The sequence below is a fragment of the Panthera tigris genome, chromosome B2, assembly GCF_018350195.1.
Source record: "Panthera tigris isolate Pti1 chromosome B2, P.tigris_Pti1_mat1.1, whole genome shotgun sequence".
NCBI lineage: Eukaryota > Metazoa > Chordata > Mammalia > Carnivora > Felidae > Panthera > Panthera tigris.
In genome coordinates, this window is record NC_056664.1 from 98748067 (window position 1) to 98765776 (window position 17710).

General features: G+C 43.2%; 1 protein-coding gene across 2 annotated transcripts in view; it reads right to left on the reverse strand.

The window, feature by feature from the left end:
- Positions 1-17710, reverse strand: part of METTL24 (methyltransferase like 24) — a 103927-nt gene that overhangs the window by 57301 nt on the left and 28916 nt on the right. The window contains exons 2-3 of one of the 2 annotated variants that reach the window (XM_007078789.2): positions 13478-13576; positions 6326-6465 (exon numbers count right to left, since the gene is read on the reverse strand). In XM_007078789.2, the coding sequence (XP_007078851.2) occupies positions 6326-6465; positions 13478-13576 (239 nt within the window). Of the gene's footprint in view, positions 1-6325; positions 6466-13391; positions 13428-13477; positions 13577-17710 lie in introns of those variants that run through there. The other variant, XM_042986976.1, reaches the window with a different exon arrangement.

A 17710-nucleotide genomic window follows, 5' to 3' on the forward strand; every position in this document is an offset into this window, starting at 1 on the left:
ATGTTTTCAATTTAAACAAAAAATTTTGTAATGAAAAAATAACAAAGACACATAGGAAGAGTTCAAGGAAATAGATAAAATAAAAAGGAAGTTTTCTACCCTTAGAAATTTTGGCCACTAATTTCCAGAGGTAATCACAGTTAGTAATTTTTGTGTATCTTTCCAGAAATTCTCTAGATATGTACAAGTGTTCTTTATTAGAGATATCATAAGTACACACATACATATTTAAGTTAATCATCAAATAGTGAGGAACTATTTTGTAGGCACTGAATAAAATGAAACTACTGAATTTGTAATTTTGGGGTTAACTTATATTACTTTTAGTAAATAAAATACACTTAATACACAAGTGTACTATACTGGAAAGTAATAAGCTGCATTAATTTAATCAATGTCTATAATTCTTACTTCCATTTATTCAAAATGGTACTTCCTCAAGCTTAGTTTAAATTAGCCAAGTTTGTGGTAGGTGTAAAAAGCGACAGGAAAGGCAAATGTAATATACATAGGTGTGGCGCTACCTGGCCCAAAGTAGGAAAACCAGGAGTCAAATCCAATCCAGGTAAATGTGCTCTTTTTACTGCACCTCACTGTGAATGAGCACAGGACACAGAACCCTGGAAGGAATATTTGTGATCTCGGGGATCTACGAAATCGCCAGTTACTGGAGGGTAAAGCTCCATAAGGAAGAGAACTGTGTCCCGCTTGCTTTTATTTTTTTCGTTTCAAGTTTTTATTTCAGTTCCAATTGGTTAACATACAGCATAACATTTTTGCTTATCTCTGAATCCCAAGTGCTGAGTAAAGAGACAGCAAATCTATAAAATGCTGCTCCAAGTGAGAGAAAACTAGAAAATTATAGGGTCTGGAATTCCTAGAATACATAGTACACAGTAACTAGCATGACATGGGGTAGGCTATGGTTCGCTGTCTTCTTCATGTATATAAACAAATACCGATAAAGCACTTTAATATGTTTAAGGCACTATACTAGACACCAGAGACAGACAGATAAATTAGTCATAACCCTTGATCTGAAGTTCACAAGTAGTAATGAAGAGAGATTTCTGAACAAATAAATATAGTAAAATTATGAAGTAACCAAAACAAAAATATTGCTTACAGCAAAAATGTATTTAGTCTGTAAGGAAATCATTTGCTGCTCTTATTTATCTAGAAAGAGAATTCACTGTAGAAAATCCTACTTTACAGGAATGTTCTACTTAATGTGTATTCCATGAAGCAAGACATGTAGATCAGAGGCTTCTATCTCATGATCTAAGACAGTTGTTCCATTCCCTGCCACCACGTCTGCCTTCCAGCCATCAGGAGAAGTAAAAGGGGAATGAAGGTCATGTCCTTTCCTCTTAGGGTATGGCTGAGAAGTTGCACACATCACATGTGCTCATATCTCATTGCTCAAAGCTAGTCATACGGCCACTTGCAGCTTCAAGGAAGGCTAGGGTATGCAGTCTTCAGCAAGGTGGCCAGGTGCCCTGCTAAACTCAGGAGTTCTGTTACCAAAGGAGACAGGAAAGAATGGATATCGGAGGACAACTGGAAATTCCTGCTACAACCCATTTCTGAAATAGGTAAGCAGTTAATAGGTGTATTCAAATGTATAAGCATTCATGAAGACTATAACCTATCTCTACACGGGGGAGAGAGAAAATTATATAACTAATGCTTATGAATATTATTCTGCATATGTTAAGCCCAGGGTTTGAGATGGAGACAAGCTCTTCAGCACAGAAAGGGCATCAAATCTGAGAGATTTGTTGAAGAAATAGGAACAGGGAGAATTATAGGACTAAATTTCCACAGGTCACAGAATAACAGTAACCATCTTGACCCCCCTCTTCTGATGCTCAGAGAGCAACAATCAAGATTCCTCAGTGTGGTTGTGTGAGTTGTGCACCCAACAATTCTAGACGGTACCATTCACATCATAGTCACCATAATGATGATTTTCTAGCAGGTGGGGTAGGGGTTCTTGAGGGGGTGCCTCTTCCCAAGTCATATAAAGGTGTCCTTTGGACCAGCTACAGTGCTAGCAACTGCATGCCCTTTAATGCTACTGAAGGGCAGAAGGCATAGATGTGGTACTGTTTCAGGTCTTGGTTATTCTTTTAAAAATATTCCCAAGAGTATTAAGGTAAGCGTCCTTTATGTTCCCCAGGAATCAAAACGTCCTAGCGCAAACACATGAAGAGATGCTCATGATCATTCACCAACATGGAGAAACAAATTAAAATCACAGTGAGACACCTCTTCACATCCACTAGGGTAGCTACAATCAAAAAGACCAATAATTGCAAATGTTGGCAACAATGTGGAGAAATGAGAACCCTCATACATTGCTGGTGGGAATATGAAGTGGTATATTCCCAAGAGAAGCGAAAACTAATGTCTACCGAAAAACCTGCATGTGCATATTCATTGCACGATTATTCCCAGTAGCCAAAAAGTGGAAACAACCTAAATGTCTATCAACTGATGAGCAAATAAAATGAGGTGTAGCCATACAATGGAATATTATTCAGCCGTAAAAAGATATGAGGTACTGATACATATTACAACATGGATGAACCTTGAAACCATTATGCTAAGTGAAAAAAAGCCAGTTACAAAAGGCCACATGTTGTGTGCTTCCATTTACATGAAATGTCCACAATAGGCAAATTCATAGAGAGAAAGTAGACTAGTGGTTGCCTACGAGGAGGGGGTGAAAAGCAGGAAACGTGTTGAATTTGCAAATGACTGCTACTGGGTGTAGGGCTTTCTCTTTGGGGTCATGAAAATGTTCTAAATTTGACTGTAGCAACAAAAAAAAACCCATTGAATTGTATGCCTTACAAGAGTGAATTGTACGGTATGTGAATTATAGCTCAACAAAGCTGCTAAAAATAAATAAAACCAGATACAGGAAAGGTTTCTAACTGTGACCGTTGAAGGCATCAGGGTTGGAAGAAGTAAGACAATCGTGTTTCCCAGGAGTTTCATGGTCTGTTCTGGGTTTTTCAAAGCATAAATGACACTAAATAGTAGATAAAAAATATGTTATAAATTATTAATTTTTATTAAATAACATTGCGTGAAATGCCAAGATTTTGTCCAAAACATATATTATCAACAGGAATGATATCACCCCTAATGGGGCAAAAATCCATTCTTGGGAGTCAACAATACTTCCTCTTTTTACATATAAAGCACACATGCATATGTTACATAAAAAGATATACAGTTTATCTCTGGCATTAAAATTTCATGGGGGAGTGGTGATTAGGAAAAAAAATTTATTTAAAAAGGATCCTTGGGTCCATGATTTTCTGATTCCTCATTCATGTATACTATGAGCACCTGCTGTGTTAAACTATTACAAGTTGAAAATGTTTGGCACCTGGAAGTCCCAGCTTTTCTGTGTAAGATACTAGTTGTTGCCTAACCATGTGTCATTTATCAAATGTTCTTCTGTCTTATGCTGAGAATTTATGTCTTGAAACCAAATGGTACCACCAGCCAGAGAACTAAAAAAAAGAGGTGAAGAAGATTTACTACCTATGTATTGTCTCTTCTCAAGTTTTCTTTTCCACTCTCACTCCCACCTCTGAAAAAACAATCTTTGAAAGGAAGGATAAAATCGGGGATATTTCCCGATTCGTGTTAGCTACCACCCTCCCCAACCCACCCCCTCCAAGTCACAGAGGAGAAGACTTACAGAGCAGCCACCACCGCACGCTGAAGAGGTCAAGTACATGATATTATCACCTAAGCACACAACCTCTCCTTCCTCTTCTCTTCCCCTTCCTCTGTAACATAACCTTCCTGTACAGCAACTTCCCCTATCTTAATTGGTCTATTCTACCCCATTTCAAGGTTGAAAAGGATCTGATTTTAATTTTCAACTGAACTTCACATAGAGTACACTCTCCCGGAAAAAATGCTTTTACATTAACCGTGGAATAAAGAGCTTTGACTCCTAGTAAAGACATTCCAGACTCTGAAATAAGGTGGAAGTGACTCCTGCTTCAGTTCCTGGGGTGGAGGAAAGGTAGGGAACAGATCAGAAGGCAGGACATTCAGCCTTTGTCTCCTGGTCCATCTGTCCTCCGACTCCTTTCTTCCTCTCTAGGAAGGACACCCCAAGCTATGGCTTTATCAATCATCCTTGGTTGACCTGGGAATGACTGGGCACAGAAGTGGCATAGTCTTGCTGCTGCCAAAGCCCTGGGGCTTCGAGCACTTACTGCCTGGTGTAGGGACCCCATGACCCACCTGCCACCTGCCCTCCCTGCCCATCTCTCAACTACCCCACTACTCTCGAATGCTGACCATCCATGACCCACATTCCCTGTTCTTGTGCCTCCTTTTAGGACTGCCACTTCTGGGCTGAGTCTCTTTCTTCTCTCATTATTAATTGAGATGTCAGCTGGCTATTTACCTGCCCCCAGGCAAGCAATTCACCTGAGAAGGGGGTATGCTTGTCCTGATCCTCAGTCCTGAATAACAGTGCAATCAACGTGTGCAACCACAATCCAAAACATCTTTTCTTTTCTTTTTTTTTTTTTTTTTTTACCCATCAGAAATATTTTTAGTTCCCCGTTTTCAATTAAGCATTTTTAGGTTTTGAATCAAATGTTGGCCCTTATAATCTATTCACGTCTGTTCCCAGTGGAATTCAATTGTTCTTATCTGCTCTTCACAACGTTGAGTTTGAATAGTGAACATTTAGATGAAAATAAGAAACCACCTTTTTACAGGAAGTAATCTGAAATCTTACAACAACAAAATTATCTAATGGCTCTGAAGTACAAGGAAAGCAAAAAGGAATTTTAAAAATTCCCCCCCCCACCCCCCGGCAACAGCTTTCCTAGTTTCATTTTACTCAGTGATAGGCTTTAAATAAAATTATTCCAGGGTGTAAAATAATAAGTAAACTATAAAGGCAGTTCAGAGCAAGAAAACAGGACCAAGCTGAGATCTCCAATTTGCATGTGGTACTCTGCAATTACTTTTATGACCTACTTTCATGCATTTTTAATATGATAGAAAATAAACTCTACTGTCAAAACTTCCCATCCTTTCTACAATCTTGAAGCATAGTTGGTGGGCTCCCCTCTGTTCTAATCAAGTGGCTGAGCAACTAATTTCCTAAGCCTCAGCCTCCCGGTTTAAATCACAGCATAACCAGCGACTCTCCCTGCTCTCCTTACCTAGAGCAATCATTTATGTAGCAAATATATATCGAGTGCCTACTGAGTCCCAAGCTCCACTGATACACATTTCCATTATCCTGAGACTCTTACTTGAACCGTTCATTTTTACAAAAAGTCCACAGTGACTACAACTAAGAATTCTTGTTTGATAAAGTCTGATGTTGATGGTGATCCTCTGGGCACAGACCCAAACGTCTGCCCCCAACCCTTATCATCTAGGATTTGGGTTAGCAGTTGTCACTCATGTGCCTGAATGTGAATCATCGAGATGATGAAAGCGATTAGTGAGAAACAGGCATAGGACACCTGTTAGGGTCCCCAGTGCTTTTGTAATGGACCTTGGGGACCTTGTCGGAGAACCTAACCACACAGCTTCCACAAAGAGTCTACGGAATAGGGTGTTCCCAATAAAAACAACTCTTTCCTGCCCCCCCTTTTTTTGAGACACATTTTTATAAGTTCAGAACTGGATGCAAGTCCTAATATATTTCATGAAATAGTCTCATTATTTTATATTCGCCCTTTTACAAAAATCCCTCTAAATCCATTTGTACACTTAGGTCATTTTCAGCCTGAATAACTGAATATTATTTCCTACAGTTTCAACAAAATCACAGTGATTTCACAAGAATTCCCTTTTCTTTCTTTTTAATGTAAATGTACACATAGATTTACCATTGGCACAAACCATAAAAATCCAACAGTGGCCATTCATCTTGGGTCACTCCTCATAAATGTGTAAAAAATTTCTAATATGCTTGCTGTTCTTCTCCCCCCCCCCCCTTAATTCTTAATATTCTCTCTCTTCATAGTAAGGATGCTGTAATTCTAGCTGGCGACCACGGGCTTCGCCAAGAGGATTATCGTCATACTGAAATCTGAAGTTGCCAATTCACTCCCAGCAGAATGGGAGAGAAAATGGCCTGGCGGCTTCTGGTGACCCGCAAGTGCCCACAGTTACCTAACTGACACATGAGTCTGAAACAAAGTGTAGGAGGCAAAGTATAGCACCTGTTACACATTGTTACGTTCATAACTTTGTGTTACTGAAATAGCCTTGGCCACCTGCAGGAGCGTTTTGGTATTCTGCTATAAAATGCACTTACCCTAAAGAGTAGAGGCGGCATCGCTTGCTGCGGATTTGATGAGCTAAGCCAAACCTGTCATCAAGACAGACTGACCAAGGCTTCTTTGCAGGGCTGGAGTCAGTAGCTAGGCTGTCTGTGCTCATGTGATTGCATGCAATCTGTAAGGATTGGAAATCAATGTGAATAATTTAAAGAGCTGGATGATAAGTGGCAGGTGGGGAGTCACTGCTTTCTCAGTCCCTGAAAGCCATAACAGGAGAGTTATGTCCTTCTCCACTGCCAACTACTCCTCTCCCCCAGGGAAACACAAGACTGCTATCAAATGTTCGGAGGAACTCCAAATACTGGATTATAAGGAACCTTGTGGAGACTATAGACAGGTTTGAAGGGAAGTTAAGAGCTGCTATAGCCATATGCACAGAGTACGTAAGGGATAACAGGTCAGGAGCAAAGGTGGCAGAAAGGAAGGGTCCCAAAAAGCTTTGCAGAGATTTGTGAGTCCTGGAGAATGAACAGAAGTTGACCAAGATGCTGAGATCAAGAAGAGCATTCCAGACGTAGAGAACAGTGCTGGCAAAACACAGAGGTCTGTAATCCATGGTGTTTCTACCAGAAGTTGTGAGATCCAATGGTGGCCATGGGTCTCAGAGGGATACAGATTATCAATTCCTTATCTCAGGCAGATAAGCTGGGGCCACCGAGGTCCAGAAAGGTAGCACGAGTTATCCGAGGTAAACAGCTGATCAAGGGTCAAGTGAAATTAATTCATAGTCCCTGCTCCCAAGACCGTATTGTTTGTGAGAAACTGTTCTAATGAGCTTCCTCCTAGGGGAGAAGAGTGAGAGCCCCACGCAGGAAGAAAGGAAGCTCTTCCTGAGCTATAACCAAAGCACTTCTTTTAACTCATCCATCAAAATTAGATAAGGAAACCAAAGGGAACATGTATCTAAATCAAGCAGAAGCAAGTCTCTGATTTCAAATGCACATTTAGCAAATGCACTGTGATTGAGGCTGGCACAGTGTGCACGCTGAGGTGGCTGGAACCAAAGAAAGCAGGTTCTGTGGCCAAGGTGTTCTTTTGTGGCCAGCAGCACCTTACCGAACATCAATTTCCCCCTAATCCTTCAAAACTCCCATCACCATCATGATGCTCCATGAATCATGCAGCAGCTCTGGCTGTCACGTCACAGACAACAGACCATTCTGGGTGCAAAGGGTGGTCCGAGTTTCATTGCTTTAACTCATTGGAAAATATAACAGCAAATGATTTTCTTCTTAAGAAGATATTCTGGGGGCGCCTGGGTGGCTTGGTCGGTTAAGCGTCCGACTTCCACTCAGGTCATGATCTCACAGTCCGTGAGTTCGAGCCCCGCGTCGGGCTCTGTGCTGACAGCTCAGAGCCTGGAGCCTGTTTCAGATTCTGTGTCTCCCTCTCTCTCTGCTCCTCCCCTGTTCATGCTCTCTCTGTCTCAAAAATAAAATAAATGTTAAAAAAAATTAAAAAAAAAAAAGAGAAGATATTCTGGGGGCACCTAGGTGGCTCAGTTAAGCGGCCGACTCTGGCTCAGGGCATGATCTCGCAGTTCAAGAGTTTGAGCCCCGCATCAGGCTCTGTGTGGAGCCTGCTTCCGATTCTGTGTCTCCCTCTGCCCCTCCCCCCGCTTACACTGTCTCTCTCAAAAATAAACATTAAAAAAAGTTTTTTTAAATAAAAATGTTTTAGAAGATATTCTGGGTTTGCCCAATTCTTTTATTTAACAGAGTTTCCAGAATTCTAATCTGAAAAGAGTATATACATATAGCCTATTCAACTGATACAGCATCTCCCGTACTTTTGCTGTGATCAAGGGCTACTGGCCTGGCAAAATTATCCAGCACTATTTATCAGAGAGATGAATGAGAGAGCGTATTGCTAGGATTTGGACATTTTAGAGGGAAGTCTAAAATGTGAAACCCTGTATATATATTCTTGCCCCTCACCAATGTCTTTCTACTTCTCTACCCATGACCCCTGTTTAAAGGAAAAAAATAACAGAAAATGGAACTGAATTTTAAGCAACTATTACAGAATACATTTATTAACTGGGTATATCAGCATGTTAATTTGTATAATTCATTTCCTATGATTCACCCACAAAGACATGGAAATTATGCCTCTGCCCATATCCTAGTCCCCACTCACCCACCAAGGGAGGAAAAACTGCTAATTTAATTAAAGTTCAATGTGTTTGGTGGGCCTGTCTTACTAGTGGGCGGGTTACTGCACCTTAAACATCAGCACCCTCATCGTCATTGTGTCCGATGCTCTCCCTTCCTCTCACCCCTGCAGGTAGGCAGGTAAGTAGGGAGGGAGGGAGGGAGGCAGTTCTGTAGGCCCCTAAAGCATACCTGGACCTCATAAGCCTGAACCATTTGCTCTAGGTCAGCTTCCTGGAGTATTTTTATTAAAGTGGTCTGACGATTCCCATTTCTTTGTGTGCACTTCTCCCTAAGAATCTCAATAATGACAGAACATGATATAGATGTTCACAGGTTCTTGTTCATGACTCCCTCCTAACACCATTAAAATTTAACTCTCGCCTCTCCCACCATGTTTCCCAAGGTATGGCCCACCTACATTCTGACAGGCCTGGGAGGCACCTAAAAATACAGATTCTCAAGTCCCACTCTGTAAAGTCAGAATCTTTGAGGCTGATGCCTGCGAACATGCCTTTTAATAAGCTGCCCCAGGTGATTCGTATGCGGATAGTCCTGTGAGTTTACAGGAACCCTTTTGTAAAGCCCCACTGGAAGGTTCCAGCTTGGCCTCATCTGTGCCTTAGCAAATTAAGGGAAGAGGCTCCACTTGGGTCAGAGCTTTATTTATTTATTTTTTTAATATGAAATTTATTGTTAAACTGGTTTCCATACAACACCCAGTGCTCATCCCAAAAGGTGCCCTCCTCAATACCCATCACCCACCCCCCACCCCCCATCAACCCTCAGTTTGTTCTCAGTTTTTAAGAGTCTCTTATGCTTGGGCCAGAGCTTTAACATGAAAACAGCAGCCCCTGCAACCCGGCCCCTAACAAAAAGCCAGAGAGGCAGGCAGTGACAATTAGCCAGAGGCCTCCAAGAATCCGATAACTATTAAGGGTCAAGATTCAGGGCTTTGAGGCTCAACTGCCCTTACTTTGCCGATGTTGGGGAATAGAGTTTTATTCCACTAAAGGTGACCCTTTAAGCATTTCTTCTTCTTCCAAAGATTTCATCTTACACAGATATACCCCTGTTGGAAAGACATTCTTTTCCATTCAATCTCTCTGCTAATGTTCCTCTTTCCACTCCTAGCTCAAACATACATAACACGGGAGTTTTTCCATATTAACTATCTCAGTGATAGACATTAGCTTTGCAAAACAACTAGAAGCACTCAGTAAAATTCAGCTCCTAAAAATTAATTAAATATTGATTTTTCAAAGTTTCTTGTTAAGATTTATGGCCAGGGCTTCAATAAACTCTCGTAAGCAAAATAAGTGAGGGCAATAACTCCTAGCTAAGCTCTAACTCCAGTAATTACGTTCTCTCTCTCTCTAATTCCCCTTGTAATTTTAGCTGCAAAAGCAAATTAGGCCTAGACAAAGGAGAAGAAACTCCAGAAAAAAAAAAATGCTTTCTGAAATGCATTTTAGTTATTTAACTTAAAGGGATAAACCAATTTTTTTTAAAGATTTTATTTTTAGGTAATCTCTACAGACAACGCAGGGCTCGAACTCACAGCCTCGAGACCAAGAGTCGCATACTCCACTTATGGCACCAGCCAGGTGCCGCTTAAAGGGATTAATTTATTCTCATTTCATTTGGCATCCCAAAAGATGGAATAGAATTTCTGGCACCCCATAAGTAAAATCTGGCAAAGAGAGCCCTTAAAACTTGGGGACTTCTGGCAAGAATCACTTCAATGATCAACTGTATGTTCATGTAATACCATTATTTTGAAAGGCAACATCTAAGGAAAGAGTTGTATTTTTGTTGCCTTTATCCGTGTGTGTGTGTGTGTGTGTGTGTGTGTGTGTGTGTGTACCAGTAAATATAACAGATACTACTGTTACAAAGTCGTAAAGTCTGCATCTCCAGGGCTTGGATTTTTATGTTATTTTTACAAATAGATAGATGCATAGATGATGAGATAGATGGATGGAGAGATGGCTGGCTGGCTGGCTAGATGATAGCTAGATAGGTAGTTAGATAATGTTTTAAAATCTACTTTTTCTTTTTTAAAACAGCAACTGTTGCTTAGATTAATTTTGTGCCGCAAGGCCTGCTTCCCAGAGGCATATGGTTTGGGGGTGGCCATAAAAAGCTGGATCTGGAGCCTTCCCTTAGAACAGAGCACTGTGTTTATGACTTAACCATTTCTTGTTAGCATCAAACAGTGTATCATCGACTCCAGAACTCAGCGATGTAATCGTGGTCTTTCACATTAGAAAACAATACCTAATTAAACTGCACTTGACGTTGTGCACACTCTACCAAACACCGTATCCTCTGGTGTTTCGTTAAAAATTCAGGTCCCCAATCATGCCATCAGGGACACACAGCGCGCAAGTGTGCCATCTCATTGCAGTCGAATGCCACACTGTCCCTGGCCCTGTGCTTCCGTTTCCAAGCTTCCCCCACCCATCTGTTCACCCGTGTTAGAGAACACACAACTCTCTTGCATCCTAGCTGTTTGCCAGCACGCGTATGTATTGAATTCAGGTTTTATACCCCAGGCAGTGCCGACCACAGAACAGGTGCTCAGCAAAGGCCTGCTGAATTGAAGAAGGAGTAAATCAATGATGAACACATCAAATGCTGGGCCTTGCTGTACAAGCTTGAACACAGATTTGAGGGAGATGATTTTTTTTTAAGTAGCATAAGAGAATGGGGGTGGAATTTGCTTTAGTACCTTCCGAAGGATTTTTTTTCCCCCTTGCCATTATGACTCACTACTGCTAACTACGGAAATTTTAGGTAATAGTGGCTCTAATATTCTTCCAGTTTTGTAGGCTCTCATTGTCGAGATGAATTCTAAGGGAAGCCTGAGCTCCTAAAAGAGCCAAAAAAAAAAAAAAAAGACAAAAAAAAAAAAAAAACCTCTGCATTACATAGAGATGGGGAAGGAACACTGTTTAGCAAAAGATTCTGATTAAGAGTCAGTTAATGTCATCTCTGATGAGCTCCCATGTGCTGGCTTCCCGGTGACCTGGATGTGCAGAAAAGCACAGCATTTCACCTGGGTAAAATGACCCCTGGGTACAAAATCACTGTGAGGTCTAGAGCTTTATCTCAGTTTTTCTGGAGGATGAAAATCCTTCTAGTGAACTTAATAAACCAACTGCACTCATCAAGTTGAATAAGATGTCTATGTATCTACTTTCTCAACTAGTTGGTTAGCTGCTTGTGGGCAGAGACTGTACCCCAGGGCCTGCCACAATCCCTGGCATGAAGCAGGTGCTCAAAACTACTTTGTCAATATTGATCCTACACTACTCTCGGCATAGTACAAGCTCACAGAACTGGGAGAAACCTAAGGAAGAATTTAATAGCTTGATCCTTTTCAAGATCGCAACATTGAGAAACAGAGAAACAAAATAAATCGCTCAGAGTCACTTCAGACTGCATTGTGGGATGCTTTTCTTTTCAAAATTTTTCTCCTCTCAGTTCATAACTCACGGGGGAAAATCCAAGAGGGGCTTGAAATAATCCTTTCGTGCCTCACAAGCTTCTTCTAAGTAAATATGCCTTTTATAAGTTACAGAACATTAACCTGAAATACATATAAAATGGAATCTAGAGGCTTTTACTTGGTCAATTTATTTGGGGAGGGGATGGAGCCCATAGTTCTCAAACCCAACTCATAAGTATAACACCTCTCGTTTTCCTCTGGTGTCTTAAGAGTTTCTTAAAGTCACAGTCAAGAGGTCGGGCTTCTCATCCTTCATGAAAAACCAAACTGTACAATTAAAATTTCAGCACCTTAATTAAATCTGTGAGTGTCCACCAAATTAATTTGCAGCAGCAAAACAAGATGAAATTATGTAAAGCACAGGGATCAATTTATCATTCCATAACTTGGATTAATTCAACAAGCTTTCACTTCCATGTCTAGGTGACAACCATTAAAATCCAATTGTCTGACTGCATTATATGAGAAATGGGACTTTCTTTTACGCCCAGTCTTCTAAAGACCTTGAAACATATTCTCTCCACAGATGAAAAACGGGCTCTGCTGCCAGCAAGGTTTGGGAGAAGAAGTGGGATGCCAGGGGGCTGAAGGGACATCAAAAGAGCCTGAGACCCTCAGTGCCACATGAGCTCCACGGGCTACCTCCCCAGTTGGCCTAGGTACCTTAGAGGCAGTGTGAGTTTCTAATTTACTAACACCTCGACTTAATCCAGGGCAAAGTTTCCCTCAGGCCTTGATCTTCTCTTATGTCTCTCTGTCCCCAGAATCAGGCTACTTGAGGACAGAACCTCCTGATTAACGTGTCAAGAGCCATAGACTCTCCTTAATAGACAGTCCCTTTACTTGCCGGGGGCACAGGCTCAGCCTCGGCAGGAGCTGCCACAATGTGTTAAGTCATCACTAAGGCCGATGCTCCATAATGACTTTAAATGCTCTAAGAACAAAGTACTGTTGGATTCATTAGCTTCTTGGACCGCCTGCAATGTCCCCTCTGCTCCCTGGCCTAGCGGGGCCCTGTCCACCAAGCATCTGTGGCAGAAAAGCAAAAAGGCAGATTCCTCCAAATCCAAAATGGAACTTGAACCTCCAGATGATGGTTTTGTTTTATGACACACTTGACTGCCTACTCACGGGTGTGAATCTGTCGCCTCAAATGGTTTTCCAAAGCAATTTGCTAACGTGGATCTTTAAGAACACGTCAGGATGAATCATTAAAACATTTCAAGATGACAATACCCCTGGAAGGCAGAAGATGCTGAAGCAAATAGAAGGCATCTTATCTGCCTTCAAACAAGTGGATAAATGTAAGCACTGAGGCCTCAGAAACTATGTCCCTATCAAGTCCCCACCAGGAGTCCCTGAGAATCTTCCTACCCCCTCAATGATGGAATCCTTTTTGAAAGGGGGTTGATCAATATCTTTTAGAGTGTCTCCAGATCCAATTGCATCTGAAATACAACCTGAGTGGTGCTGATGTATCTCAGAAACCTCAAGGCTTCCTCATCCAGGGACTGAGCAGGTCCTGCCCACGGCTGGAGATCTATATGCCACCGGGGATGCTGTAGAAGACAGAAAACAGAAAACAGGTTGATGCGTAAAGTGTTGAGGCACTGGGGGTGGGGGTGGGGGTGGGATGGCCACAGAGCATCAGCTAGGCTCCTTGGCCGCTTTAACTGTCTGCAAAACAAACATGTCTGTGCACAGGCGGTGGGGAGTGGGTTCGGAGCTGCTGTCATTACAGTCACATCGGTCACAGGGAAGCAAGCAAGGCCTGAGAAAGCCCAGCTACCAGGTTAAGCAAAAGACTGCAAAGGCCTGGGGACGTCTGACTCTTCTGATCAAAAATAAACTCCACTTGACCCCATCAGGCTCTCTCAACTGTGGCTTTGTATTACTGTGCCTCTCCCCCATGCGAAGAAAAACTCCTCTATCTACTAGAGTTTCCAAAGCTTAGAGCTTCAGAACCATGAGCCTCCCTAAGGGCCAGTTATGTTGTCGAGGCAAAAGCCTGAAGTCCTTTGGGTGCTTGGGTGCCTTCCGCAGCACAGGCAGACAAGGGCAGCCACACTCAGTCTTCCAGATCTCAGTGTGCCTAGCATCTGGGGCTGTGCACCTGTGGGAGAGGACCCCGGAGCTGTCACCACCAAGGCTGACAAGAGTAGCCTCCTAGCAAGGGGCTGCTGCCTTTCAGCAGAGGACGTGAGGAGCACCGATGAGCACAGTGGTTAGAGATGAAGGCTAGGCCTCCTTTTGCAGCAAGGGTGGTGGGAGGGATGAAGGGCTGGGGGATCGCAGTGGTCTGGAAGAAACGCAAGTGGGATCCCTCTAGTCAAAAGGAAGCACTAGTCATGAAGTCCTTTCTAGAGTTCCAAGTCCCCCACCTGTACTTATCACCACTTAGAAACCTTCCAAAGCCTTGCTGTGATTCTCAGGGGGAGAATAGAGCTCAGGGTGCAGGGTGGGGAAGGGGGTGGGGTGGGGAGAGAAGCCCCATCTGCTGGGAGGGTAGATGTCTGGAGTCAGGAAAGACGCTGGGTGTCTAGGCACAGGCGTTCCCGCAGTGCTTAGACTGGGCCTTTAAACCCCCTTTTATGATGCAGAAGGAGGCAAGGGAAGGTTCTAGGGACAGATAAATGCACCATTCACGCATACACATTGTTCTTCACTCAGATATTGCCAGGATCTGAATGTGTGTGTTCCCCTCCCCCATATTCATAGGTCGAAATCCTAATGACCAAGGTGATGGTATTAGGAGGTGGGGCCTTTGGGAATAGCTTAGGTCATGAGGGTAGGGCCCTCCTGAATGCGATCAGTACTCTTCTAAAAAAGACCTCACAGAATTCCCTAGCCCCTTCCACAATGTGAAGACCTGGAGAGAAGGCGCCAACCCTGAAGAGGGCCTTTACTGGAAACCAACTCTGCTGGCACCCTGACCCTGGACCCAGCCTCCAGAACTGTGAGCAATAAACTTCTGTTCTTTATAAGCCACTCAGTCTGTGCCATTTTGCTATGACAGCCCAAACAGACTAAGACTAGGTATTATGACAGGAACTGTCTGTCACCCACCCCCTCCCAAAAAAAAAAAAAAAAAAAAAAAAAAAAACCTAAACAGGCTAGCCCTGATATACTTTAGTGCAAATGTGGGGGGTTTGCCCCTGGATGGGGTGGCCTGGGTGACCTGGGGTTGAAAAGCTAGGAGGAGTGGGGGAGCAAGCAGGTCAGTCAGCATCAAGCCAGGTGTGTGAGTTTGGGGAAGAGAAGCCCACCCTGGCATGGGGGTCTGAGATAAATGTGGACACTTCGTAAGTGATAAGCGTTATTCCAGGTCAGATGTGATTAGCCTCACATCGTGGCACAAAGCCCAAGAGCCCACAGTCTCACCATCTAGACAGGTCCGTGCCTCCTTGTAGTAGCTAAGTGCCCTGCAGCTTTCTAGACTTAAGGAATCCTCACTGATTTCCCACAGGCTGTCTTGTTCTCAGCTGCCAGTTTCATGGGCGTGCAACCTATGCAGTCTTAGAAGGGCCTGCGCTTGGGGGCGCCTGGCTGGCTCAATCGGTGGAGCGTGTGACTCTTGATCTTGCGGTTGTGGGTTCAAGCCCCATGCTGGGTGTAGAGATTACTTAAAGATAAAATCTTAAATTTTTTTTTTTTTTAAGAAGGGCCTATGCTTGGCTCAATGCTCTGCTGACACTGTCTTGAAATTAATAAATGTTGAACAAGAGGGCTCACATTTTCATTTTGCACCAAGCCCCACAAATTATGTAGCCAGTCTGCCCTGAGGGGCACCCTTTTCTGGGAACGCAGCCTTTTCTTATAGCTGTCTTGTTCTGTGAAGGCTGATCAGGCAGAGAGTCTAATCAGAGAAAGCCTGAGAACATTAACATATCTTCCCAGGTAATGCCTTCCGCCACCCCCCTACTTTCCTTTCTTCTCTGAAGTAGATGGTGATTACCATGTGGTCAAACAATATTCATTGAGCATCAGCCACCCTGTGCCAGACACTGGTCAACACAGATACGAATAAAACCTTGACTCTCCCGGGGTGCCTGGGTGGCTCAGTCGCTTGACCGACTTCGGCTCAGGTCATGATCTCGAGGTCCGTGAGTTCGAGCTCCACGTCGGGCTCTGTGCTGACAGCTCAGAGCCTGGAGCCTGTTTCAGATTCTGTGTCTCCCTCTCTCTCTGACCCTCCCCCGTTCATGCTCTGTCTCTCTCTGTCTCAAAGATAAATAAACGTTAAAAAAAAAAACAAAAAACCTTGACTCTCCCAAGAAGTGCACAGTCTGGTGGCAGAGACAGACACACAAAATAACTTTGGCAGGTAAATGCTGAAAATTAGGGAGAGCAATTCTTTTCAGGAAGTACTGAATTATGAAATCATAAATTATAAGCACAGTTAAGTACAAATGCCTCCCAGTTGTGCCTGGTCATGTCCTTGCATCAAATGACAAAGTGCCTTTCCAGGTCGCCCCCGCTGTCTGCACAGCAACGCAGAGCCTCAGGCAGGCTTGTCCAGGTCTGGGGTTTAAAACTCCCCATGTCTTTCTCACGCGGCCACTCACAAGTGTGCCAGCATCTGGCCCAGGAGCCTCTTGATAGAAATGATAAAGTTCACCCATCATGGTCTTCCTCTAAATCAGGGATCAGGAAACTCTTTCTATAAGGGGCCAAACAGCAAATATTTTAGGCTTTGCAGGCCATACAGTTTCCACTGCAATTCCTCGCCCCCTGCTGTAGCTCAAAACAGCCACAGACAGTGAGTAAACCAATGGTCGTGGCTGTGTTCCAATGAAACTCCATTTACAAAAATAGGTTGCAGGCTGTAGTTTGCTGACCCCTGCTATATTTGATTCGAATTTGGAGGCAGACTGGCCTAGAAGAGACTGTTTACTTGAAATAATGCAAGATTATGATATCTAGATTATAACTAACTTTGTCATCTGGGTGACTTGGGCAAATATCAGCCAGGATTCCAGCAGGATACAATAGGCTCCTTCCAACTGGCTAATCCAAGAAGAATTCAATAGACTATTTATAAAGGCGTGGGCAGGGTTTAAGGAAACCGATAACGAATAATGCAGTATCTATGACAGGTAGCACCAGAGAGACTTTACAAATCCTAAGCCGCAAGGAGCAAGAGGAATTTATGGAACCCAGAGAGGGAAACTTTATGGAGAAGGCATTTAATAAAGGAACAAAGCCAATCCAGGGTGCCTGGGTGGCTCAGTCAGTTAAGGGTCTGATTCGGCTCAGGTCATGATCTTGTGGTCTGTGGGTTCGAGCCCCGCATCGGGCTCTGTGCTGACAGCTCGGAGCCTGGAGCCGGCTTCAGATCCTGTGTCTCCCTCTCTCTCTGCCCCTCCCTTGCTCATGCTCTGTCTCTCTCTCAAAAATAAATAAACATTAAAAATTTTTTTTTCAAAAAGGAACATAGCCAATCCTGTCACATCCAGTCCTATTATGTATGCACACCAACTGTCAAAGCCAAGAGAAGGCAGAGAAGAGGGAGGCTACGGTTGTCCATGCAAAGTCAGCCTCTGGGGGTGCAGAGGAGGAGGAGAAGAGTGGATGGTGGATCTGGAGAGACAAATAGAAGGTCTCCTGCACAGCATTCTTCGGAAAGAAGCAATGAGACTCGACCAGGGAGTCATCCATTGATTCAGTGGGCATTTGTGCCTTGTGCCAGGCTC